General features: G+C 39.9%; 1 protein-coding gene across 3 annotated transcripts in view; it reads left to right on the top strand.

Annotated features, from left to right (window-relative positions):
- Acsl1 (acyl-CoA synthetase long chain family member 1) overlaps nucleotides 1-26,808 on the top strand; it is a 60,981-nt gene extending 34,173 nt beyond the window's left edge. For 2 of the 3 annotated variants that reach the window (XM_047548903.1, XM_047548905.1), the window contains 18 exons: nucleotides 1,971-2,035; nucleotides 4,982-5,083; nucleotides 7,349-7,448; nucleotides 7,660-7,838; nucleotides 10,929-10,961; nucleotides 11,090-11,141; nucleotides 11,671-11,744; nucleotides 14,208-14,285; nucleotides 15,924-16,058; nucleotides 17,547-17,681; nucleotides 18,326-18,421; nucleotides 19,425-19,497; nucleotides 21,052-21,140; nucleotides 21,745-21,861; nucleotides 22,874-23,017; nucleotides 24,538-24,639; nucleotides 24,756-24,827; nucleotides 25,145-26,808. In XM_047548903.1, the coding sequence (XP_047404859.1) occupies nucleotides 1,971-2,035; nucleotides 4,982-5,083; nucleotides 7,349-7,448; nucleotides 7,660-7,838; nucleotides 10,929-10,961; nucleotides 11,090-11,141; nucleotides 11,671-11,744; nucleotides 14,208-14,285; nucleotides 15,924-16,058; nucleotides 17,547-17,681; nucleotides 18,326-18,421; nucleotides 19,425-19,497; nucleotides 21,052-21,140; nucleotides 21,745-21,861; nucleotides 22,874-23,017; nucleotides 24,538-24,639; nucleotides 24,756-24,827; nucleotides 25,145-25,285 (1,787 nt within the window). In that variant the 3' untranslated portion in view covers nucleotides 25,286-26,808. Of the gene's footprint in view, nucleotides 1-1,970; nucleotides 2,036-4,981; nucleotides 5,084-7,348; nucleotides 7,449-7,659; nucleotides 7,839-10,928; nucleotides 10,962-11,089; nucleotides 11,142-11,670; nucleotides 11,745-14,207; nucleotides 14,286-14,356; nucleotides 14,435-15,923; nucleotides 16,059-17,546; nucleotides 17,682-18,325; nucleotides 18,422-19,424; nucleotides 19,498-21,051; nucleotides 21,141-21,744; nucleotides 21,862-22,873; nucleotides 23,018-24,537; nucleotides 24,640-24,755; nucleotides 24,828-25,144 lie in introns of all 3 variants that reach the window. The other variant, XM_047548904.1, reaches the window with a different exon arrangement.
- The last annotated feature ends 216 nt before the right edge of the window (nucleotides 26,809-27,024 follow it).

Genomic DNA, 27,024 nt, shown 5'->3' with positions numbered 1-27,024 from the left:
AGAAAGCAGTCTAGTATAAGACCACATGAAAGTATATGTGTATAAATATTATGCATTTTTCCCATTGTTTGCAATGAATGGGATTCATTTAGGAGAATGGAGACATAGCATACTTCTGACCAATTGCATAACCTTTTTTTGTTGTTACTATGCTGTACTTGGAAAATGAAAGTTAGTTCTTCTATAAATGTGTTGAAGAAAAAGGAAAATAAATTGTCTTCTTCATCTGTACTGATTAAAGGAAGTTGCTTTGCAAGTCACTCTTTTTCTTTTTTCTCAGAGGAGCTTTATATTCTACACTTTAATTTTCTTGGGCTGCTCTAGGATTAAAGTATTATGGAAGAGGAAAGTCCAGGATTTGTGTAAGGGGATCAGAAGTTTGTGGGATGATGGGAGAAGCCAGCCTAGAATTTAAAAAAATTTTATTTTAAAACTGTACCCAGGAAGCTATTTGTAAAGATAAAGTGCCCTGTTTATCAATAGCTCTTATCCTTAGGTGCAATTTAGTATCACTTGGGGACACAAAAAAATAGTAAGGCCCAGGCTTCATCCGCATTCAGTTATATCAAAGATTTTATAAGTAGACCCTGTGTATAAGTCATTTTTTAAGTTCTGCAGGTGAGCTTCAGGCTTAACCACCACTATGCCAGAGCTGGTTGGCATACTTTTCCTGCCAGAGAGTAAATATTGAAGGCTTCTTGGGCCATATGGTCTCTATGGCAGATAGGCGACTGCAGCCTCAGACAACATGTAAATGAAGGAGTGTGACTGTGTGCCAGTGACACAAATTACAAAAACAGGCAGTGGGTCTGACCTGGCTCTTGGCCATAGTTTGCCAGTCTTTGTTTTTGAGAAATAAAATAATGTCATTTTATACGGTCAGTGTATTTTTCCCTCCATGTGCAAACAACATCTGATAGAACTTGTCATGTACTGCCCTGTCTTTGTTACAGTCTCTGTAAGTTGAAGAGGGTCTGAGAATAAGCTCTTTCTGTTTTCACCAGGTTAGTTTTTAGGGGTGGCAGAGAAGTCACTGTCCAGCTTGTATTGCGCATCTTCATGGCTGGTACTGAATCTGCAGCACATCACACTTCTCTAGGGTGTAAATCTTGGTAAGAGGGACCAGGCTCCTTCCTTCCCAGTTCTTGCAAGTCCCCAAATCAATTGAAAACACCTTCACAAATTCAAACCTGAAATAGTGAAGCCAGATGTGTAGTGATCTCTTTCTGCTTCATTGGTACCTAGATGGAAATCAGAACACATCCTGATATTTCTTAACTTTTGCTTTTGCAAGTGTGCTCTTCTTACCCCTCCGCTTGCATCTTATCTTCATCAGCATTCCTCAGCAATCAAGAGTTCACCCATGTAATTCGGATTCCATGTGCTTCTAGCTATTACATTTGGTCATCAGAATCTAGACACATTAAAAAATTGTGTTTTCCATTTCATATTCTGAGTTGAGTTTAAAGTTGAACTTCTTTAGAAAATTTGAGGAAGATCTCTTCTTGAAAACCTACAGCAAGGTGTCTGTAAAAATAAAGAATATTTTAATAAAAAATGCAGTCTGTAAAAACTAAAAGATAATAAAAAATAAATAAATTAAGAAATTTTTAAAAAAAGAAAACCTATAGCAAGACCTCTTTACCGTTCAGTTACTGACTCCTAGTCCAAACCAATAGGGTGCTAAAGAGAATTTGACAAGTTAAGTGTCTTTAAAAGTTTTATTTGCCTTTTCTTCTCTATCCATCCCTCTCTCCTTCCTTATTTAAGAAACAAAACAAATAAACAAGTGCAAAACTCAAAATGCAGGGAGAAAACATTTCTAATCAGAACTCATCATTTCTAATTTGGGGGCTAAAGTGGACTCTATCTTATGTTTTATAGAATGAGGTAAGATGCAGATTGAAACATAGGAATATTTATACATGTTAAGGCCATCTTGCTTTATTGTGTATTTTTTCCTTTTTTAGATAACGGCCCTTGTTTAGGCTCTCGGAAGCCAGACCAACCCTACGAGTGGCTTTCCTATAAACAGGTGAGTTTTCCGTACTGTGAGCTATTCATACATGCTGTAGAATGAGCTTTATAGAGCTGGGAAGTTTCTGCATGTGCTGGACTAGCTCAGAGCTTTTGGAAAAGCATGGAGCATTCATGGAGAAACTTTCGACACAAAGATTCAAGGGGAAAACAAGTTCAGTAATTTAACTGATGGTTTAAAGCACTTCATTTTAAAACTGATGCAGATGCATTGTGAAATAGACTATCATTTTTAAGATAAATTTCTAGAAACTAGACTCCTCCTCAGACCTCTGGAGGAATAAGATTACTTCTCCCTGTTTGAGGGGTACTAGTACATTTAGATACCCCAATGTGGAGTATCCCTCTCATTTATAGATGTGGAAAGCATGCCCTAGGAAGAGATGTGACTTTCCTAAGGTCACAGCTATTCGGTAGAAGCAGGATCAAAAGTGAGGTCTGCAGCCAACTTCTGTCGGGTTCTTCTAATGTGCATACTGACCCTCAAACCTGTCCTTGGCCATCTCTCCATGAGTGTGGCATTTAGCCCCAGTGCCGCTGTAGGGAAGAGCACAGATGTTTAGAAAAGACACCTGCCATACTGTATGAATGCAAAGGAACCTGGGATCTGGGTATTTTTACTCTTGTCACTATCGAGGTGCCGCCGATGGGTGGCTTTAACTATTTAGCAGTTTGTGAGTATGAGCAACAGGTCAAAGAACAGGAAGCCATTAGTTTTTATTTTTATTATGATTGCACCAAATCTAGATGCCACTGCCTTTCCCTGGTCCAACCCAGAGGATAGGCAGGCACAGCTGCAAGCATCTGTTTCCCTCCATCTGTCCAGGAAACAGCTGTCAGTCCCTGGTCTCCCCCTCCCTGCTCCAGGGCCAGATCACCTGTGGCGTTCATGAATACAGATTAATTTCCTCCCTCTATGTTTTGTGTGAAAGGTGTTTGTAGTAGTTGGTCTGTTTGCGGGTATGTCTGTGAAGGGAGTTGTCATTTGGAGCCATACAACACAACCATAAATACAGGGTTACTTCCCTCTTTGGAGAGTGGTCTGCAAGACTGTGCAAGCCTCCTAGGGAGGAGTATTTGTCTCTCAAGAGAGAAAAGATGAAAGGACTACCACACCTAGCCAAAGGAGCTGTTATGCAGATGATTTCCCTGTTTTTATTTTTGCTTGACCAAAGCCATAAGGTGGTTTCCTATCCAAATAGTAGTTTCTGAGATCCCTCATTTTCACAAGTGGTATAAAAACATGGTTTGTGTTGGAACCGTAACACAGAATTGTCGAGCACTTTCTGGATTGGCTAGAAGAAAGAAGAAATGTCTATTGCAGATTGGGTTTTCAAGGCAGATTGCAAATCACTGAGGTTTCTAAAGGTGTTAATCTATGATTTGCACATTTCACTTGGAGATTGGTAAAGATATAAAACTGGACTTAACTGAAGCCAACTTTGATTTAAATTTTTTAAAATCTTTTTTAAAAATAGATTAAATTTAAATCTTTTAAATCTTTTTTTTTTAAAGATTTAAAATCTTTTTTTTTTAAATTCATTTATTAGCTCAGTGAATCTGACTTTTTGAAGTCTAGGAATCCCTCCGAGGTTTTCTAGAAGAACAATAAGGACCCATCTTTCTAGAAATACAAATGGATGCATATTGTCACAATAAACTCTGCCAGCAGTTGCAGGCATTTCTCAGATTCCAGTCCCTTAAATGCAACCAAGAGCTGTGAACTAGGCCACAGAGTAGAAGGTACTAAGCCTGTTCATGCTATCCTGCTGTCACCCCAGCTGTGTCAGTCTGGTTCCCATTGGCAGGACTCGGATGGCACCAGGTGCTAGATCCAACAGGATTCCTGGCAGGGGTGGGTGTGGCTACACTTCCTATGGGCATGGGTGTGCTTTAAAAGTGCTCTTGAGATTTCATCAGTTGAGAATGAAGACAAGAACTCCAAATGCTAAGATTTTTTTAAAAATGTTTAGTTAATTTGGGGTAGGATTGGGGAGAAGATAGGCACAGGTATACAGCACTGGCTAATTTTTGTAAATCTGCCTAGTTTTATTTAGTTTTCATAATAATGTGCCAGTTTGGGTTTACTCAGGTTGCTTCTCATTGTCACTAAGACTACGGTCTGATAGGTTTCTCATGTATTTACCTAGCTATGTTGCATTTCCTCAGAGATTTACCATCATTTTCTTAGTCATCTATTCACTGGTCTTTTTTTTCTTTCTCTAGAGTTTTTAACTTCAGGTAATTTTGAAATGTGTATCTTCATATGAAAAGCTTATAAAACCTCCAAGATTAAATTATTTACTAAGAATAAATTCTTAAGAATGGAATTGCCAAGTCCAGTGTTAAGAGCTTACTCTTACATTTTCAAAAGTCTCAAAAAACTTGCTGCTTCTGTTTATGCCAAAAGACAAGTTTTGGCTTCTTTGTTGTTCTTTTTTTTTTTTTTTAATTTTTTTTATTTTTAGAGACTGCATTTTGATTCATTGTACACAAATGGGGTACATCTTTTCATTTCTATGGTTGTGCACGATGTAGATTCATACTACTCGTGTACATAGGGTAATCATGTCTGTCTCAGTCCACCATTTTTCATTACCCCCCCGTCTTTATAAGCACAAAAAGCAAAAACAAAACTATGTTCCTATATTGCTTCTGTAACTGTATAAAAACTAAAATAGAAAAAAAGAAATAGATGAGAAACCCGGACATCTAATCATCTGTGACCTGCTGCTATTGAAATGATAATAATTCTCTACAGAAGGAACCTTAGGATCAGTTTTTGCATTTTACAAAAATTTAACACAAAGAGCTGTCTCCCCTTTTCTGCACAGCTCTGCTTGCTGACGGAGGTACGAGTCTGTCACCTAGTATGCTTCATTGCTTGAGAGGGGACCTGATTCTATTTTCTCATTTTTTCTTTTTCCCTCCTCATTCATTTCAGGTTGCAGAAATGTCGGAGTGCATCGGCTCAGCGCTGATCCACAAGGGATTCAAGGCCTCTCCAGATCAGTACATTGGCATCTTTGCTCAAAATAGACCTGAGGTATTAACCATTAGTCACTTACAGGACAGGGGTTTGAGAGTCCTAAACCATAGAAGTAGGAGCCACAATTCACACCTACTTCTACTTGAGACCAGATTTTGTGGTCTAATTTCTGCTGAGACTATGACATTATGTAACACCTTAGGAAGTTAAATGTATGAAAACCTAAACCAGGACTTTCTTAATCTTGAAAAGGAAAAAAAAAAAAAAAAAAACATTTACCACCTTATTATTTGTTATTGTCTTTATTTTTCAACAAAACAGATCCCCAAACAAAATTCTTAGAACAAATACCTAACAAAGTCTTCTCACCTTAAAGGTCACCTCTATGATTAGAAAAATAGCATTAATAAATTATAGAGAAACTTGAATACATTTTGTTAATAGCAAAGTCTCATCTTTTTATTTTTTCTGAAAGGTCTGAAACTTTCCCTCAGGTCAGATTTCAAAGTTTAAAATACTATAGGCCATGGAGGAAATACCTCCCTGTGAGCTGGCCTTCCTGAAGACTCACAGCCTGTTGTTAGGCTATCAAGGCTGGAGCATGGTGTTTCAGGAAAGCATTGTATGAAAGTGAATTCAAATGAGAGGCCCTCTTGGAGGTGTTGCTTATATCATTAGTCAACATGGCACAGCTGGCTGAAAAAAATTCAACATCTGGCTTAAGTCAAATGTATTCTTATACCTTCTTGTGTCCAAAAGCATATTGACTCAATCCCTGTTCTACTTCGTATTTTATAAATTAGTGGCTTCTTGGGGTTTCATTTTCTGCTAAAATGAAAAAACGGCATTCTTCACAACTGGACTGTGACGAGGCTCGTGGAATTTGGCTTCTTTCATTCCAAATGAACATATCCAAAATTTGTGTTTTAGTGGAATTTTATCATGAATATGTAACTATGAAACACATTCCTTACTTCAAGAAGTAGACTTCTTCCTGTATGTTTGTATGAGTTATTTCAACTACCATTTATTGAGCACCTAGTGTATGCCAGACACTATGTGAGACACCAAGGCAACAAAACAACTTGGATCTTTTTCCTGCAGTACCATATAAGGGAACAAAGACCCAGAAGAAGAGACTTTAGCTGTAATGTGGTAACTGTGGACACAGGACAGGATTATGGGAGGTCAGCCAAGGAAGGCTTCCTGGAGGTGATGCCCAAGTAGATACTTCAAGGAAACAGAGGTGGAGAGGCCAAGGGAATTCCAGAAGTGACACATTTTTACATCAAATAGCATGTCTGCGTCAGGGAACAAAGCTTTTCACAGTGGTGGAGTTTGGAGTTACAGGATAAGGGGTAGAAAAGAGAGGGCCATTTGTAAGTCACATGTGCCTTAGACCTGACCTCCATGCTAGTAACTTAACATCTATTCCAGGAACAAAACAAAACCCCCACCAAATCCTACTTCTGGATCAAGTGAGTGTGAATGCTTACGTTCCCTTCCCACGGCAGCCGTGCCTTTACCTGTTCTGTGTCAGAGTCCTGCAGACAGTTTCATTTGAAAAGTGCAGCCAGAGGAAACGGGGTGCCCCCAAGGGGTCATAAATGAAGGAGTGATCATGCCACACTTGTCTTGGAAGTAGGTCAGTTGCTGTGTGGCAGATGAGTTTAGTAGCAAGACAACCAGTAGCTGTATCATGCCTTTCCTTCATCACTTTTCTGGAGAGATTTTTATCAAAATAAACACATATGTATATCTGCGCCCTCTTTCCCCTACTCCCAGGCTCTCAAGCACTGCTGCCAGATGGCTCTTCCTTCAACCCCACAGCCACTGTTTGGCCTAGAACCCTTTGTGGCTCTGCATGGCCTATGGACTAGAGCCAGATTGCTAGAGCACAAACTCGCCAGCCAGTGCTTTTAATCATCCAGTTCCCTCTGTTGAAAGCCTTTGTCATCCTCTCCTTCTCCCTATCCTCCTCCAAACTGTGTTTCTTCTGCAAAGGGCAGGCTCAGGTGCCTCTGGCAACCTCCCAGAGTCACTGGCGAGCAGTCCTGAATGAGTCACCCACTCTCTTGTACTGTTAATGATCTTGCCACCTTTACCTCCATTCTTCAGACAGATTGTAATTATTTCTTTTTTAAGAAGGGGGCAAGTGTTATATTCCCATTTGACTCCCTTATGGCACCTGGCACACAGTAGCAGATACACCAGTGTTAATTTTGCTACATCAGATGTTTTCCCTTTGAGTCTCAGAGTATTGTCCTCCTTAGTGATTACTGTGTGACATCTCGGTTTCTCTCCCCAACCTTTTCTGTTTAGTGGGTGATTATTGAACAGGGATGCTTCGCTTTTTCAATGGTGATCGTTCCCCTTTACGATACCCTTGGAGCCGAAGCCATCACGTACATAGTCAACAAAGGTGAGTCTGTGGCCTTTGGGTGGACGCTGGCCTAGTTTCTGGTGGAATTCAGTGTCTTTGCAATTGCACATCTGGACAGGGTTTATATTTAAATATACATGTGCTTTTCATTCAAAGGATGTAGCTCTTACATTACCCTTGTGTCCAGTATCATGCAGGTAAGCTTTTGATACCCGAGAGCTTATTCTTTGCCATCTCTCTTCATTTACAGCTGAGCTCTCTCTGGTTTTTGCTGACAAGCCAGAGAAGGCCAGACTCTTATTGGAGGGTGTAGAAAATAAGTTGACACCAGGCCTTAAAATCATAGTTCTCATGGACACCTTTGGCAGCGATTTGGTGGAACGAGGCAAAAAGTGTGGAGTGGAAGTCATCAGCATGAAGGCAATGGAGGTGAGTCAGTTGCCCAGCCCACTTCTCTGAAAGGTCAGTCATGACGTCCCATGCCACCATGCAGTCCCAACACTGGCCAGTCGTCTTTGCAGCCTGTTAAAGACAGAGGACAGAAATGCCTTTTTTTTTTTTTTTGGTACTAAGCATTGAACCCAAGGAGACTTAACCATTGAGCCACATCCCCAGCCCTTTTTATTGTATTGTATTGTATTTATTTTGAGACATGTTCTTGCTAAGTTGCTCAGAGTCTCAGTTGCTGAGGCTGGCTTTAAACTTGAAATTCTTCTGCCTTAGCCTCCCAAGAAGCCGTTGGGATTTTGGGCATGTGCCACCCTGCCCAGCTAGAAATTCCTATCTTATCACTGAAAATAAGGTTTCTATGGCATGCCCCTTGTTAGTACACGTCTCACAGGAGTTCTCACTCAGAGAGAGTTGCAATGCCTATATTTATTCCAGAGCACTGGCAGGCCATGCCAGTCAATGCCTGAGCTATGAATTTCACCCCGAGACAGCTGTGGAAGTTTTAAGTTTGTCTTCTTTAGCTTCAGTATCTTTTACTTACTGATTTGTCTCTGAAACTGAGCCAGATACAAAATCTGCCTCATGGTTCTTTTCCCCAGGTTGACTTTATAGAGTCCTGGTGAATTTCCAGCATAGATGTTTGATTTGGCTTGTTTTCATACTCAGGATTCACAGTAAGCACAACTTTATAAGTAACGGTTCTAGGAGAATGAGTGTGGTCCATGTGAACTGATCCCCCCACCCAAATGGATTTGGATTAGAGTTCAGGGGAGCCAGCAGGAGAATCTTTCTTTATACACATCTTAGGAAAAAGTAGGCTAAAGAGAGTAAGTCATGCTGTTTCTGAAGACGTTGTAAATATTTTTATGAAACTGTTATAAATAGGGTTTTAAAAATTTGTATTTATAGTTCTCTCCCTTCTACAAAGACTTCAGGGCTACAAGGAAGGACCTTAGAACCTTTCCTGAGGAACCTCGACGTCATAGGGAAAGTCGTTCCAACAGAACCTTTCACCATGTGTGCGCGCACACACTACACACACACACACACACACACACACACACACACACAAACTCTGAGTGACTTGCCACATGACTTCATATGTATTCATGACTGTGCTTTGTGGTTTAATTGGTGTTTTAGCTAACATTTTACCTACTTCCCCACTTTTTTTTTCACTTATAACCCCCATCTTCCCTTCTATCCCTCCCCCAAGAAGACAGACAGACACACACACACACACACACACACACACACACACGCACACGCACACATGCACACACACAGAGTTTTTTTGTCTTTGTGATTGCTGTATGATAAAAAAAATTTTAATGAAAACATTACATTGTAATATAAAGTTTATACTAAATCTTAACTTATAAAAAAACATTGTTTTATTCTTACCTGTCTGATATGATTTGTACTTTTTAAACACAATTGTAAGCAAAGGATGATGGTTCAAAGATGTGAACTTAAAATTAGCATTGTGGTTGATCATGGGATCAAGTAAAAATATATTTTTATCAGACCAAAAATAGAAACATTGGTACTTGGAAGGTTTGCATTTTTTCAGCATTTTAATTTCAAAAAATTTCAAACATGCGAGTAGTGGAAAGAAGTATACAATAGATAGCCAGCCATAGTCCTGTCACCAAAGTCTGTTTATTAAAGTTTTAAAAAATTTGCTATATCATGTATTAACCTATCTCCCCTTTGCTATAGACATTCAACAATACATCTTATTTTTATGCATTTTCAATAGGTTACAGATTTTATTTCCCCTAAATACTTAAGAATGTTTATCATTAACTAGAACTCGATTTTATTTATGGTTTTGTTTTAACCTTAAAATGGCAACTTTTTTTTTTTTAATTTCTTTCAAATGATGACAAGGCCGATTTAAGCCTATGAAACTTCCATGGGAAATAGTGCTCTAATTTATCCAGTATTCATCCCTCAAAATTAAAAACCAAGTTGCATGTAACTATTGCTTTATTTCACTTGATATCAATTTTTGAAGAATTGAAGGTCTCCAGAAGTTATGTAAGAATTTTAGACAGAGGAGTAAAAATTTGGAGCTAATAAAGATTATTTTGAAAAAAGATTTGCTGAATTATCATTGCTTTAGCTCCTACCTTACTTCTAATTGGGCATCACCATACCTGTTTTTAATCGTGGTCTTTCAGGTATGTAATTTAAAATGTGATTGAGATTTCAAACCCTGAGCTTGATGAAGCCCACTGAGCCCTGAGCATTCCTGTCTAATTTCCATTTTATAATAGGCTGCTTGCTCCATGTGCTCACTCAAGCTATTCAGTTTTAATAGGAAAAGATTATAAATAGTTCATTTTTGGAAATTAATGGGTATGAAAGTTTGCCTTAATGCAGCAAACTGAGCCAAGTCAGTGGAAGCCTGCGTTGGCAACTGCTGTACCTCAGAAAGGAGTCAGTCCTTAGGAACCTTTGTGTTGATTCAGGAAGGTTTCTGTTGGGGTCCAATTTGCAATTGGAGGCCCCTAAGTCCTCTCCTCTCTCTGTGTGGTGAGTACAGATATTTGAGCCTGACCTAAATGGCTAGCAATCTGACAGGTTGGTTTCTCTTCCCACCTGAAGATGTCAGCTCCGCAGAGCTAGGTGGTCAGGTGGTGCTACACTCTGAATCAGTAAGGGTGAAGAGGCTCTGCCATTCTTTGGCTATGACTGAGAGCAGGACTTCTTAAAAGCCATAATAGGAGATGTGAGTGGGGACCAGAAATACAGTGTAAAAGACTTTGATTGCTGTCTCTTGAATAATTTATTTTTCAAAGGCCAGTCCTCCTACCTCTTAGGTAGTTTTATAAAAGAAAGGAGAAAACTGGAAAATGAATTCTTAGAATAGCAGATAAGTATTTTGGTTCTGGTTAATTGAAAGTACCATAGTTTATTTAACTTAAAAATTATCATGTCTTTGAACTAACGGGGAGTGCACTTCACAGGAAAGGCAGCTTCAAATGACTGGATGTGACCTTACTCTTTATAGTTAGAAAATGATTCCACTTAATAATTTTTTTTTTCTTTCTTCTAATCAAGGACCTCGGAAGAGCCAACAGAAGGAAGCCCAAGGTATGTCACAACCCTCTCTGAAATTTGCAATGTCTAGTCATATAGAGATTATTAAAGTTTGGGTGATACCTTATGTCTGATAGTTTTCTATTTTGATTTATACTGCTTTTTTTTTTTAAAACCTTCAGCCTCCAGCACCTGAAGATCTTGCAGTAATTTGTTTCACAAGTGGAACTACAGGTAAATTTCAAGATGGAGTTGCTTCTACCTGGTATCTGGAAATCTGTACTCTCAATCCCCCTTTTTGAATGACTTATTTACAAATGGACTGAAAGAAAGCAGGAGAGACAGGTAGTTCAAGTGCTGTCTTCTTGTTTCTCTCTGTGATGTTCTCAGAATCTTGAGTGTCCACATACGCATTCAGACATGTATTGAAGGTGATTTTAGAGTCACCCGTCTTGCTAGGACAAACTGTTGGTGTCTCCTAGAAATAAAATTCTTGGTTTTTCTTCTCTTACTAATACACGCATCCTCTAAAATTTGTCTATATTAATGAAGATTGTTTAAGATAATTTTAAGATAGTAAGTTTCATTAAAAGGATTGCAGGTTACCCAAGAATTGATGTTACTCAACATTTGACTCTCATGGGTATATCTGACAGGAGAGGAATTAGAAACCTTAATTATTAAACCTTAATTATTATTTTCTGCCATTCTTTGATGAATTACCTGTACTTTGACCTTGTTATGTTTTCTGTGTGCTCTGCAGGCAACCCCAAAGGAGCAATGATTACTCACCAAAATGTTGTGAGCGACTGTTCAGCTTTTGTGAAAGTGACAGAGGTAAATTTGGGCGGTATCATCTTCCCACACATTAATGCATTGGCTTTAGGCCTTCAGAGTGGAAGTACGAAGGTGACTGCCCACCACCCAAGCTGGGTCCATGTTGTATTTAGAACGCTCCTGGAAACATGGGCAAGGTCTGAACTGTAATATGAGCAAGGCCACCTTCTCTCAGATGGCTTTCCTTGTGGACCTAATCAGCCCTCTCCGGACCATTGAGGTGAATTGAGAGGTGGAACTACCATAGTGTTTACATAGGAAAGCTATTTGGACACTGTCCTATTAATATTTCTAGGAAACAACAAAGGCAAAAGGGACTCTCTGCTCTTATACACTATTCCAATGTGGGGAAAATAATTTCTCTAGGTTGGAAATGAAATCTTATATAAAGACTGCTGAAGGGTTTTGAAATATTATTTCGTGGTCAATTTGATTGTCATTGCAGGAGAAGGACAAAAGCCTCAAACTTCAATTAATTTCCTATAATCTTAAAGTATGCTACCCACAGGTCTTAGTTCTACCCAGGTTGTCATAGCATAACAGACTGGGTGACTTAAACAACAGACATTTATTTCCTAACAGTTCTGGAGCTAGAAGTTCAGGATCAACCGCTAGCGAATTTGGTTTCTGGTGAGGGTTCTCTATGGGCTTGCAGATGGCTGCCTTCCCGCTGGGTGCTCTCCTGTCCTCTCCCCTGTGCATGCTTGGAGAGAGAGAGCTCTGGTGTGTCTTCTTATGAGACAACATCCCTATCAGATCAGGATCCACCCTCAAATATGGTCCTCTCAGGGCCCTAACCTCCAAATACATGGGGATTAGGTCTTCCACATATGAACTTGAGAGGGGAATATAATTCTGTCCCTACAATCAAAGTTATATTTCAATTTTGTCTTTATGAAGGTACTTACATTGAACAATATAATTCCTTTTCCCACATACTCATTTCACATTTAACACAATTTGTTTTTGCAATCTCTCGAGAGTATTCTGTAGCCCTAAATTTTGTAGCAAAAGCCTGTGCTTACTGGTTTGGGGGAGTGGCAATAGAAGTCTGATCTTTGAGGATTCCTGTCACTTAATTTTACTCCACAGTCACTCTCTTAGTCCCAAAAAACATTTTTTTTCTTTTTTTTTGATTTTTAAAATTTTACAGACTGCATTTTGATTCATTGTACACAAATGGGGTACAACTTTTCATTTCTATGGTTGTGCATAATGTAGATTCATACCATTCATGTAATCATACATGTACATAGGATAATGATGCCTGTTTAGTATACAGTTTCTAAGCAGAGCTCAACACTGAGTACCTTACCAAAGGTGAAATTTTAGTTTCCCAGTAGTCCTTCAAACATACCTTGAAATGCATTGGCTTGTTGAGGAAAATGATTACAGAACTTTATTCAAAATCAGTTATACTATCATTTGATCATGACAATGAACATTATTTTTAATTAAATCAGAACATTTTGAACTATGAGGGCTGGGGATGTAGTTCAGTGGTACACAACGTGCTTTTAAGTACATGAGGTTCTAGGTTTAATCTCCAGCCCTGTCCCCCCACCCCCAAAAAAAAGTATGGATGTTAGTGAGTCTAATTTCTCATTATGAAACATTTTTGTAGTAAGAAATCCTAGTTGGGATGCAGGTCACACTTGAATACAGTACCATATCCAAAACTCCTGGGGCTGCTGTGTTTGCCCAGAACTGGTGTTTTCACCAGTTGTCACTTTATTGAGGACGTCCAGCTTTGAAAAGGGAAAGGACACCCTCATATTCCAGTTGATGCAGTGTAGCTACAGTTAGCAAGAAATTATTATGTTAATAAAGAGAACATTCCAAGCACACCCTCACCATGCCTGCCCCTAAATCAGGCCCTGTCTGAGGGATACAAGATGCCTAAACTTAATCTGCCTGTAGACCCATCATGATCACAATTTTATAGGAGATCAAATTTGCCCGGTACCAGATCTGAGGGTGCCTTAAACAAATGGTGACATTTTCATGGGGTAAAAATGTTCATCATACTCAAAATGCTGTAGATGCATTTGTACTATAAATAAAAGGATGTTGTAAATCTTACCCCCCCATTTTCCTTTTGCAACATAATGCGCTATTTTATGTTGGAGTGGATTTTATATTTAAGGTGCAGTTGAACTTGCTGGGTAGCGGATACTGTTAATTCTGAAATAAACAGAGCACACGATCCCTCAATATCCCAATTGGGGCAAAATTTTCCTTACAAGAAAAAAGTCCTGAAGTGGATGTACTTGGTTGCCAAGATGACCTCCACTGTATTTGCATGAAGTATTTGTTTTCCATTTCATTCTTTGGCGAAAAAAAGTTGTAAGCTATATGCAAAAGCAGTTTCTCCTGTGTTGAGGTACTGTGTGCTTTGAAAGGCAGTGGGAAGTTGATGGAAGTCTTAATGCTTCTCTGCTTTGCTGGTATCTTTGCTTTCAGAACGCAGTCACTCCTTCCCCAGATGATATTTTGATATCTTTCTTGCCTCTCGCCCATATGTTTGAGAGAGTTGTAGAGGTAGGCATTTGTTTTTGTTTTGCCCGCGTGCATGCTTGTTTTGTGTTCTGCTAAGTTGTTGTGTTTTACAGAAAGTACTTGCCTTGAATGCCAGTGACACACACATTTCGTTTTTACCACTTGCACACATGTATGAGCGCCTCATGGAGGTAAGTGTGACGTGCAGGTCGCCATCCCCCAGATAAGCCTTTGCTCAGCCCCATCTTAGAAATGGCACAAATTATTAGAAACAGTGTTAAGTTCTTTTTCTGCATCTGACCTAAATACCTGAACCCTAATCCTTCATTTTAAAATTAGATACTCAAGCTTTTGAAGGAAACTAAATATGGACATGATTCCAGGAAGATTAATATAAAAGGAAGATTTTTATCCATTCAATCTGATAAAGCCTCTCAAGGCTTCTGTTTTTATAAAGTCTGTTTTTGATTGCACTTGTTCCTAATGTACGAGTTGACTTAAGACTAACTTTTCAGCAAGATTGGAAAAAGCAGGTGATGTTTAACCAACCTTTGGCTTGAACTCCCTGTACATAACAGAGCAATTAATTTTGAAACCAACCAAGAACTTTCCTTTTTCCCTTCTTGGACAATTTTGGATTTTATAAGAAAAACAGTGGGTACCATTATTCATTTACTGAATATTGATTGTGCCTGTTTGTCAGGCATTGTGCTAGGTGTTGTGGACAATTGACTAATAGAGTTGATGCTTTGGTTGACTGTGGTCCTGTAGGAGTTACTTACCCCTTAATGAGCAAGGATCACTAGATCCTGTCATGTGATGTGTTATTCTGCTTCTTGCACACCTCAAGAATCTCTTGAGTTTATAAAATTGATCTCAAGTCAGTTACCAGGGTATTGTGTGACCCTAAATTTAGCTTCAGAGGTTGTGCTTAGGAGGCAGGTCCGAACTTTAATTTTTTGTCAGTGAAACATGATATACCTGTCTAGTGGGTTAAGCCAGAGACTGATGGTACTTCCATGGCACCATCTTTTGAATCTCCTTTTCTTTTTAAACTTAAAACAGGCAGTCTGTTTGACAAGTCCATCTGGCTGCCAGAGCAGTTAGCACTAGGCAGAGGGAAAAAAATCATGCCATACACTACAACAGAATGACAAGCCACTCTGGCATCAGATTAGATATCCTGGTCTGTCAACTTCAGCATATGCAGTGTGTTTTCAGAAATTTGCGGTTATATTCAAATAAAAGAAAATGAAATTTTAACAAGCCTGGACTAGAGATAACATTGTTAAGTTTTTCTTTTGAGAATAAAAAGCCCTGAAGTTTCTGGAAGTCTAAAAATATTTGGAGTATATAATACCATGCAATTCATTCAACAGATATTGATCATGAAGCCAAGATAGACTCTCTGTGATCATCATTTAAAACAACAGATCCTAGTTTCATGATCCTTCCTGTATCTTCAGGATGATCAAGAGAAATACCATATTTCGGTGTTGTTTGTACAATGAACAGTAAATGTGGAAGCACTTTTTAAGAAGCTGCCTATATTTAGAAGCTTTTAAGATTTCTGGAAACTGGCTTGAAACCTAACACTGATGTCTCGTGCCTTGCCTTCTGTGTGCTGCGTAGCTCCTGCTGCAGCAATAAAGCCTGTGCTGTTTCTTTTCACCTCCGTAGTGTGTAATGCTGTGCCATGGAGCTAAAATAGGATTTTTCCAAGGAGATATTAGGCTGCTTATGGATGACCTCAAGGTGCTTCAACCCACTATCTTCCCTGTGGTTCCAAGACTGCTGAATCGGATGTTTGACCGAGTAAGTTCCAGGCAGCGAATATGAGGGCTGGAAGGCTGGGCTTTGAGTCAGAGGCTGGGGTCTCACTCGGGCTCAGCTCCCTACCATGTGTGTGACAGTGGACAGTCCTCTTACTTTCACAGATCTTCTGTTTACTCCTCTATAAAATTAGAATACCGTGACTTCATGGAGCTGTCAGTAAGGAGTATTAGAGAAGACAAGAGTCGCTTCGTGAAGGATGCAGGCGGGTGGCGGGAGGCCATTTGATTTTTACAGTCAATCCTTTGAGCCTCTATTTCTCATCCACGAAATAGACTCTTCCAGTTTTCCCTTGCTGCCTATCTCACAAAGCTGCTAATTGGATCACACAAAATAACAACTATGAAAGGGCCTTATTGACTATATGGCTCCATGCACGTGTAAAATATTATTTACCTAGCTCCATTGAGAGAAGCGACAGAGCTGAGGCAGAGGCTGAGGGGATGTCAGTCCTCTGTGGTGGCCACACTGCTGGGCAAGACCAACGAGCAGTGACCAGCGAGCATTCTCCAAAGTGAATTTTAACCAGGCAGTTTTAATATTGTTTAATTTTATATTAATATTAATTTGACTCAGAACTTTTCTTCTAAGGATCTTCATTTTTTTAAATCATTCTTTAAAAAAAATGTAAATAGCTTTATTGAGACATAATGCCAATACTTTACAATGCATCTGTGTAAAGTCTACAATACAAAGACTTCCACAAGAGTTCCACAACCAGCCCCACAGTCAATTTTAGAACATTTTTATTACCTTGAAAAGAAACTCTACTCTTTAGTTGTCATCTGCCACCCTCTTACATCCATCAACCCCTAAGCAACCACTAATCTGCCTTCTAAATCTATAATTTTCTCAGTTCTAGACTTTCATATGAATACAATGTGTGTGTTTTTGTGAATGGCTTCGTTCATTAGTGTGTTTTCAAGGTTCATCGAAGTAGCACGTTATCTGTACATCATTCCTTTTATCAGCCAAGTAATAGTCCACTGTATGAATATAACACATTTTATGTAGCTGTTTCTTCATCAGTGGTTATTTGGGTTGTTTCCAGCTCTTGGCTGTTATGAATAATGCTGCTTTGAACATTGGTGTGCACATTTCTGTATATGTGTATGTTCTCATTTCTCTTAGGTGTGTGCACCTAGGAGCATAGTTGCCAGGTCTTAAGAGTCTAACTCTGTTTAACAGTCAGAGGAACTGCCAGATGGTTTTCTTCCCTCTTTCCTCCCTTCCTCCCTTCTTTTTGCATTAGTGGGGATGGAACCTGGGGCCTCATGCTAGGCAAGTGCCGTACCACTGAGCTACATCCCCAGCCCTGCCAGATGGTTTTCCGGTAGCTGCATTGTTTCCATCCTAACCAGCAGGGTGTGGGGGTTCCCATTTCTCTATATCTTCACCAGCACTTGTTATTATCTTTTTATTCATGTCATCCTGTAGGTATGAAAACCTTCTTATTTCTTGCTTCATTAGATTTTTGCACAAGCAAACACCACGCTGAAGCGATGGCTTTTGGACTTTGCCTCAAAGAGAAAAGAAGCAGAACTTCGCAGTGGCATCATTAGAAACAATAGCCTGTGGGATAAACTCATCTTCCACAAAATACAGGTACCAAGCAGACTCAGCTATGATTTCTCATGTAAATTCATTTGGACTTCAAAATTTCTATGAGGGCTATTTTTTTTAAGAGATATGAAGATAAGGAAGAAAACAGCATGGTTTTATTAATTCTGATACATGTTTAAAAAATTAAGGACAAAGTCATGAAGTAAACCATCTCAGTGTCCAGGGTTCATCTAGACAATATTGTAGTCAACTAGGGAAAGAGGGTGCTTTTTGAGTCTCCATTTTGTCTAGCTTTTCTGGAATGAGTATGTCATTCTTGAGGTAATTTTTTAAATCATGAATGATGAAGAATGTGCAATGACATTATGTCCCTCAAAAGTGCTCAAACTGTGGTAGCTTCCATAAATTCGCCACCATCTTGTTTTAATTCCTTAAAATGCCCGCAAGCAGTGGCTTAGTTCCATACCTGTTGGGAATGAATGGGTTAATTCTGAATGGAAACAAAACGTTAAGTCCTATGTGAACACCCCAGAGTTCTCTTTTCCAGGGGGAGTCCCATCTAGTGCCACCTGCAGAGGAGCTGGTAGGTTAGGACACAGGGGGGTCCCAAGCAGGTATCCTTGACTGAGGAGCCCACTGACTTCCAAATATGTAACCCTCACCTCCTCCTCTCTTTACTTCGCAAGTCAAGCCTGGGAGGTAAAGTCCGGTTGATGGTCACAGGAGCCGCACCTGTATCCGCCACAGTGCTGACGTTTCTGAGAGCAGCTCTTGGCTGTCAGGTAAGGCACTTCCTGTCACTGGATCATCCCAGTCTTTATAGTGCCAAGTCCTCTTCTTTACACAAAGTCTATTTGTTTCTCTTTGTGTGTGTCAATTTTTAAAAACTGACGAAAATTATGTATTTTTATGGTATAAGACATGATGTTTTGATATATGTGACTACATTGTGTAATGGCTAAATCAAGCAAATTAACATACATATTACCTACTACACCTTTCCATATGTGTGGTGAGATCACTTAGAATCTACTTGCTCAGCAATTTTGGAATACACGACACATTGTTATTCACTGTCGTCTCCATGCTGGCAGTAGATTGCTCGAGCTTATTCCTCTTATCTGAAAGTCCTTTGGCCAGTGTCTTCCCAGTCTTCTTCTCTCTCCACTTTGTGTGTGTGTGTTATTTTTGTTTGGAAGATATGTTATTACTAGGTTGTTTGGAGAAACAAGTATGTGTGTGCATGTGTGTGCATATACATATATATACACACACATACATACATACATATTTATCTATTTATTTTATTTACCTTAAGCAGGAATGTGGGCTGCATAATTTTTTCTGGGGTGGGACTCAGCCATGCCTTTAGAGGTAGGCATGCAGATACAGAAACGCATCTTAAGAGAGAAACCTGCCTGCAAAGCATGCAGAGAACCTATTTTAAAGGGGAGAAGCAGGGGAATATAGTTAATGATAGGACATGTGCAGGGCACACCTACGAAGTGACAAAGTGGGAGTACTCCCTGGTGAGTAGTGACTGGTCACATGGGGGTTCTCTCTTGCTTGTCCTCAGGATGTTAAGTAGAAAATGAACATGGACGACGGCTGGCATTTGGCATGGGCCGGGGAGGGGGAGACGTTTGGATGCATGTTGTGCCACGGGGTGAACTTCAGACTTCATAATCAGTGATTACTCAGGAGTTAGTGGAACTTGATTACTTGTGTACTTCCTGCAAAGGCTGATTGTCCCCAAGAATAATGTCTTCTCTCTTGGTGACCCAGTTCTATGAAGGCTATGGACAGACCGAGTGCACGGCTGGCTGTTCTCTCAGTGTGCCCGGAGACTGGACAGCAGGTATGATTGACAGAGGGCCATTTGCAGATCTTATTCAGATTGGGTTATTGAAATGTTGGAATTGGGTTAATCCTTGATCAGTTCATTAACCAACTTAAACAAGTGTTAGGTCTCAAGTAATTCAACCTTGAGGCAGACAGTCTTGTAATTCAGGCAGCCAGGTGAAAATGCCCTTCTGCTCCTGTGGCCAAGTGCAGTAGCATTTTGAGAATCTGACTGTAATGCAGGAAGCAGTAAGTCTTTGGATCCAACAGGCTAATCTGAGAGAAGATGTCTGGCCCTGTAGGGCTTGCTGGTAGATTAGGGTCTCATCATTTGCTGATCATTTTAATCCACATCCATAATACACTATGTTCTATGCTATGTACTGGGACCGTAGATAGGAATAAACACAGTGCTTTTTTCTCAAAAGGGAAAAAGGGGAGGACAGATAGACAAATAAATTGACTGAGCACCTGTCATGGATAAGCTTCCTCAACAGATGCTTAAGATGGACATTATGTGAGGGTAATCCCAATAATATCCCCATGAGATTGGTACCATCTCCTGTGAGAGGAAATTGTAGATTGTTGCTTAAATAGCATGTAAATAACAGAGAACAATTTACACAGCATTCTCCCTTGGAACTAGAATTCCAGCTTGAGTCTGACTGCACATGTTTTGTGCTTTTCTCTCTGCAACATTGGTAGTTTATTCTACACTGCAATTAACTTCCCTGATTTATTTGGTGCTTTATACATATTAGCACTACCTAGTGACGTAGATTTTAGCATCTAGCACTAAATAATAATATACTTCTACTGGAAGGAATGCTGACAGTCTGTGAATCATCTTTTTGGTGTTTGTTTCATTTTTAAGCTCAGGTTCCTTAACAGCCAGAAAATTTGGATCCCTATATGTTAAAATCATTAAGACATAGGCATTATTTGCAGTGCTCTTCAAATGCATCTAATATCTGTCATTTTTGTTTTTGGAAAAGACAACCAATCCTAACACCCTTTGACAAGAGAATTAAATTGACAGTGGAAATAAGCACTGTCCTGTCTTAATAAACTTAAGTGTAGAATATGTTTGTCCATATTGAAGGAGATAAAGGCAGTACTGGTCAGAACCAGATGGTGCATGGCAGAATAATCAAGGTTTGCCAGAGCTATGTGTATTCTCTCAGAGAGAATAGGGACGTGAAGTCTTAAGGGCTGGGCAACAAACGAGTTCTGTCAGTCAGATCACAGAAACCAGGTAAAAGAGTTTTAGATAGCACACTTCCAGGTATTTGTGCTACCTAAATCAGCAGCTAAATTATTTATACTTTGAAAAGTAATTCAGAGCCTCAAACTTGGGTCAGGTCTTGCAGAAATTTTTGAATGTTTTCATCTGTTTTCTAGAAAGAAACCTTCTTAAATTATTTTACCAGGGAGAGAATAGCTTTCATTGCAGAAACCAGAAGTTGGTAGCAGCTTTGATTATGATGAGGCTTGTTGGTTATAAAAATGCTTTGGCTTGAGGATATTAGCAGTCACCTTAGGAATGATCGCCCTCTTATTTAATGCACAGGCCATGTCGGTGCCCCCATGCCTTGCAATTTTATAAAACTTGTTGATGTGGAAGAAATGAACTACATGGCTGCCAAGGGTGAGGGCGAGGTAAGTGAAACCCCATTAGTCAGTGACCCACCCTGCCATTTCCCATAATAGCTGGCCATTGTGAGTGTAGCAACAGTTCCCAACACCGCTCAGTATAGCAATTGAGCTCGACTTTATTGATGATCTTGGAGTCCCACAGGCTTCTTATTGAAGGTACATTTGTGTTTAAGTCCCAAGGGGTCAGAACACAGACGCTAATGACTGCCTTCTGCCCGACATGGAGGGGTTTGAGCTCAAGAGCGTGATACAGAAGCTCAAGTGACCCAAGTCCTCAGGGTCCATCTCCTGTTTACTATTGCCCTGGATACCTATTAGGGAGCTGCTGTCTACTGGGTGGAAAGCCTAATTACTTGAAAGTGATTACATCCCCTTGGGGGCTTTCCAGCAGCTTTGTGCTGGAACTGAGGGCAAGCATTAGCCCCATAATTGACTGCAGCTGAGGTAAGAAAGGGACATAGGGACATGGGAGGTGCCTCCAGGATCTTGACGGTTTCTGGCAACTCCTGGATCATGAAAGTCAGGGCTTCCTTGCTTAAAGTGGGGACATACCAATTTTCTTGGGAGAATCCCCAATCAATGCTATTAACAGATTTTTTTTTTTAAGGTGTGTGTGAAAGGGCCCAATGTGTTTAAGGGCTACTTGAAGGACCCAGCAAAAACGGCAGAAGCTTTGGATAAGGATGGCTGGCTGCACACAGGAGACATTGGAAAGTGGCTACCAGTAAGTTGTCAGCTCTCCTGTTCACACATGGTGTTGTTCCATGTGGAGAAGGAAATGTCCACCGGCCACACAGCTGCCATGTGCCAGTGGCACCCTACATTTTCTCTTTCCCTTTTTACCTCATTGAATGGTAGTTGTAGACTGTTTCATTTCCTACAGGAGACAGGTTAGTACTCTTACCATAACCGTTCAGCATTTTGACTTTAACTCTAGAAAATGTGGTTTGTTTTTTTTTTTTCAGTTGTCCATGGACTTTTATTTTATTTACTTATTCGTCTGTGGTGCTGAGAATCGAACCCAGTGCCTCACACATGCCTGGCAAGCACGCTACCACTGAGCCACAACCCCAGCCCACAAATGTGTTTCGTTGGGACACGTAACATTAGTTCTGGTGGCTGCTTCCCACTTGAACTCTAAAAAAGACTAGCTTTTCACAATATAAGTGCTGTGCCTTGATGGTGGTCATTCCCACAGTTACTTTGTGGCAGGCAGCCAGCTGACACTTCCCAAAGGGCCAGGAGTACCTCCGTGTCCCCCGGTGATGCTGAAGAAATCTGGGGTTCTGCCTTAGTGTAGTGAACATTTCTTGAGCCCTTATTTTGCGCAGAGCATGGTGGAAAGAGAAGTCTGTGCCCTGCTCTCACAGAACTTGACTATGGCCAGTCAGAAGTGCATGTGCCTAATTCAGGTAGGAGGCTAGATAAATAAAGGGATCAAGTGAAGCACCCCTGGTGACAGACGAGTCACTGGTGCCAAGTGGTGAAGCAGAATGAGCTTGACCTCTGGAGTCCCTTTTCTATATTTATACCTGGCCAAATGGCCTTGGGCACATTGATAAAACTCTCTAAACCTTAGTTTCCCCTCTCTGTAAAATGGGATAATGACGGGCCTCTCTGAGATGTTTTTAGGGTGAAAGGATAATGCATATTAAATGCCTTGTGTTGTGTTGTGATTGACGAGGGTGCAAACCAGCCACGGACCTACTCATATCCCCTTCCTCTCTGATAAACAGAATGGCACATTGAAGATTATTGACAGGAAAAAACACATATTTAAACTGGCACAAGGAGAATACATAGCACCTGAAAAGATTGAAAATGTTTACCTGCGAAGTGAACCTGTTGCTCAGGTGTTTGTCCATGGAGAAAGCTTGCAGGTATGCACTTTCTAGGCTGAGAACTCTGTTGCTAGGCATTGCTAGTGCTGTGGACTGCAGGTGTTTTAAATATGATTGGTCGTTTGAGATAAGTGTACATTGACTTTCATGTCTGGCTGCTAGAATATCATTAACTCAATATATTGATTTTTGTTGCTTGGCATTTCCTGCCCAGGAAAGTTTTTGTTGTTGTTGTTCTTTCTCTTTAATTTCTTGGGTTTTTATTTGTTTTTATTGTTATTGTTTTGTTTTTATTTTGTTTTTGAGGTACTGGGGATTGAATCCAAGGCCTCACAATGCTAGCCAAGTACTGTACCACTGAACTACATCCTCAGCCCCTTGTGTTTTTATATTTTATTTTGAGATAGGATCCAGGCTGACCTGGAACTTATGATCCTCCTGCCCTGGCCTCCTAGTACCTGGGATAACAGGCATGTGCTATTATGCTTGGCTTTTCTCTTTAATTTCTCTATTTTATTTTTTAAATTCAGTGGTCTGGGTACCAATGATAGTTGCCTAAGTTTGCTTGTGGGGTGGGTAATATCTGTTTCTCATTTAATAAAATGAGATATGGATTATAATAAAATTTTAGATTTTCAAACATTAAACCTATCTTATTTATGATATGCCTGCTGAATAATTTTTGAGCAAATGGTCGCTAGGAGCCAAGCATATTCAAAGTTGAAAAGCAAAATCAATATGTCAGTGGAATGTAAATTTGCCAAAATGTTGCACAGATGGTGGCAAAAGATGAATATCTTGTTTCCCAAAAGTTGATCTTTGGACAAATTTTAAAATTAAAGAAAAAGGAAAGAGATCATTTTACCCTAAGCAACTTAGTGAGACCCTGTCTTAAAATAAAATATAAAAAAAGATCTGGGGATATGGCTTAGTGGTTGAGCACCCCTGGGTTCCATCCCCAGTACCAAAAAACAAAATAAAAACAAACAATTAGAAAAAAAGAAAGAAGAAAATCATTTTAGAAGAATTTTCCTTTCTTTTAAGAGATTGCACTATTTTTTTAAGTTTGCACCAACTTTTTTTTTATTTGCTGTAGAGTCTTACCATACTTTCGATTTTTGTTTAATATTTACTAAGTTGTAAAGACTGTGGTACTAGAAGGTTTTTAAAAGATGATTGTTTTTAAATTTTTTTTCACTCTTTTAAAGGTAATTACCCGACATATGTCACCTTGTTTGCTCATTTAATTCTGTTTTATTTTTATAAAATACTTTTTCTTTGAACAAAATACATAAAAGTAAATGAAAAATAGGGTTTAATTAGACTTTGATTTCCAGTGCTTCTTTTGAAACATTAGTTGCAGAATTCCTGATACTATCTGTATTTCAGGGCCAGGAGTTCTTCACCAGGGTTCAGTGAACTCCTGGGCGACAGGGTACACTCTCAAGAGAGGGCCCATGTCAGACTCTCCCAGGGTTCCTTGATGTGGCAAAATAAAGAACCACTACTTTGGAGTCCTTGGATCAAGCCCTGTAATAACTCACTTGTCTGTGTTAAAGGCCTTTCTTATAGCAATTGTGGTACCAGATGTTGAGATATTGTGTTCCTGGGCCCGAAAGAAAGGCTTTGAAGGATCCTTCGAGGAACTGTGTAGAAATAAGGTAAGGCTCCGAAGCATCCAGGCTACCTTCTGTTTCTCCACTTTGTATTGAATGTGCCTATGGCTACGCACAGACCTCCTCACAGAGGAACGATTTTATTTTTCTTCTGTTGTTAGGATGTCAAAAAAGCTATCCTAGAGGACATGGTGAGACTTGGGAAAGATTCCGGTCTAAAACCATTTGAACAGGTATGCCTTTCATTGATGAAGATATTTCACAAATGGATTATAGAAGAGAATAAGGTGACCCAAAGAAATGCATGAGGAGTGGTTTGATGAGAGGGTTTTTTACCCATGGGCGTGACTTCTCTCTTCTGGGGGTCACAATACAATCCTGAGTTCTAACACCTGTGCTGTGCTGAGGACTCGGTAGCTTGGCTGAAGCGAGAGGGTGGATGGGATGCCTACAGGGGTCTTCACCCTTTCTGAGGGCAACTACCTGCTGTGGAGACTGTAGGTTGTGTGCATCTGGGGACTTCCTCCTTGAACACTTTGCTTATTTGCAGGTTAAAGGCATTGCTCTACACACTGAATTATTTTCTGTTGACAATGGCCTTCTGACTCCAACAATGAAGGCAAAAAGGCCAGAGCTACGGAACTATTTCAGGTCACAGATAGATGAACTATACTCCACCATCAAGGTTTAATATGAGGCAGAGAACTCAGGAGAAACAGCACACCTGCACAGTCCCTTCTTCTCCTGATGGCCTTCATGTTGGTAACTTTGACTGCAGCAAGCTTAGGGAAGGAAACGTCCGTGTTTGACTTGTCCGTGCGGGTCTTGTCATAGGAATCCTAGAGGAAATGGAACACTGCCTTACAGTCACCTGGTGTCGCAGACCATGTTCACGGTGATATACAATTTCCAAAATGAGCCTTAAAAATTGTAAAGGGGAAATTTATAAAAGTGCTAAGTTATTTAATACTTCCTCAGTTAATAAGGTGGGTGTTAAAACTTCTGTCTCCCTGTTTTTCTAACCAAGGGGTTAGGACTTTGCTACTTCTGAGATGTCTGCTACTTGCTGCAAATTCTGCGGCTATCTGCTGCTCTGACAAGTACAGTGCACTGGAGGGAAGCTGTCCCTTTAAAAACAAGAGCAACTGTCCTGGCTGGAGAATGTCACAAGTGGACCAGAGATTTCTTCTTCTTCTTTCTTCTTCTTTTTTAATCCCTGCCACCTTCCCATCCCTATCTCATACAACCCTTCTGATTTCCAAGGGTTCAGAATAGTCCCCTGTTGTTCCTGCTGGGACATAAAGTTCCCAATCAACCAAAGGACAGATCCACCTCAGAACAATGTGGGTGCTGAGTCTCCGAAGAAGAGCAAATGGCTTCTCACTCACATAACAGGATGCTTTTGGACTCCTCCAGATCTAATTTCCTTCCTCAAACCTTCCCAGGGGTTATTAAAAAAAAAAAAATCTGCCTTAGACTCTACAGCGAAGACAGCATTTCAAGAATCACCTGGATCTACCATGCTCAACTGTGATGCCTGAATAACTATCCACTTGATCTTTACTGAACTACTCACCATTTGTAATGGCCGAGGGGCTTTCAAAGTGGTTTTCATATCAAATGATGATATAATGATTTGGTCGCTTCCCACTCCCCAAAATGAACTCTCACGCAAAGCATGTGCGCAGAAATATTAAGGGAGTATATACACTTGGGTACTTATTGAAATGGACAGTAATAAGCAAATGTTCTTATATCATAATACTATCTGACCTCTAGGAAATATATTTGATAAGCCAAAATTCTGGGATGTAGAAATATTGGGGACAAAAATCACTTCCTGGTTTTAACTTCTCAAGGAATTTTTTTAATTTGGGAAATTAACAGGATTTCACTTAATTGAGAGTCATTGCCACATTTGACTGAATAGACTGAGCTGTTGTTTATACATTTAAAGCCACTGTTGTTGGATATGTGAGAGGACATGTATTATACAAGCACAACAGGGTTTGCACTAAAGAATTGTCATTGTAATAACACTATTTGGTAGCCTAACTTCATATCTGTATTCTTAATTGCACAAAAAGTCAATAATTTGTCACACTGGGGTTTTGAATGTTTGCTTTAAGTGTTGGCTATTTCTATGTTTTATAAACCAAAACAGAATTTCCAAAAACAATGAAGGAAACCAAAATAAATATTTCTGCATTTGAAGTGAGTGAAGGATCTCTTTTGATGTCAGGTTTAACTCGTGGGACAGCCTGTGATGTATATAAGCAAAGAGGAAGAACGGTCCACGGCTTCAGTTCCCTCCCACCTGCTTCCTGCCCTGCCCAGGTCTTGTTCCTCTGTCTGTTGTTCTCTGACACTTCCAGACTGACCTGAATCTCCCACTAGGTTGTCTCTGGCAACAGTCCTAAGATATTGGGG

Source organism: Sciurus carolinensis, chromosome 4 (assembly GCF_902686445.1).
Source record: "Sciurus carolinensis chromosome 4, mSciCar1.2, whole genome shotgun sequence".
NCBI lineage: Eukaryota > Metazoa > Chordata > Mammalia > Rodentia > Sciuridae > Sciurus > Sciurus carolinensis.
Note: the sequence above shows the minus strand (reverse complement) of the source record. Positions and strands in the feature narration are given on the sequence as shown.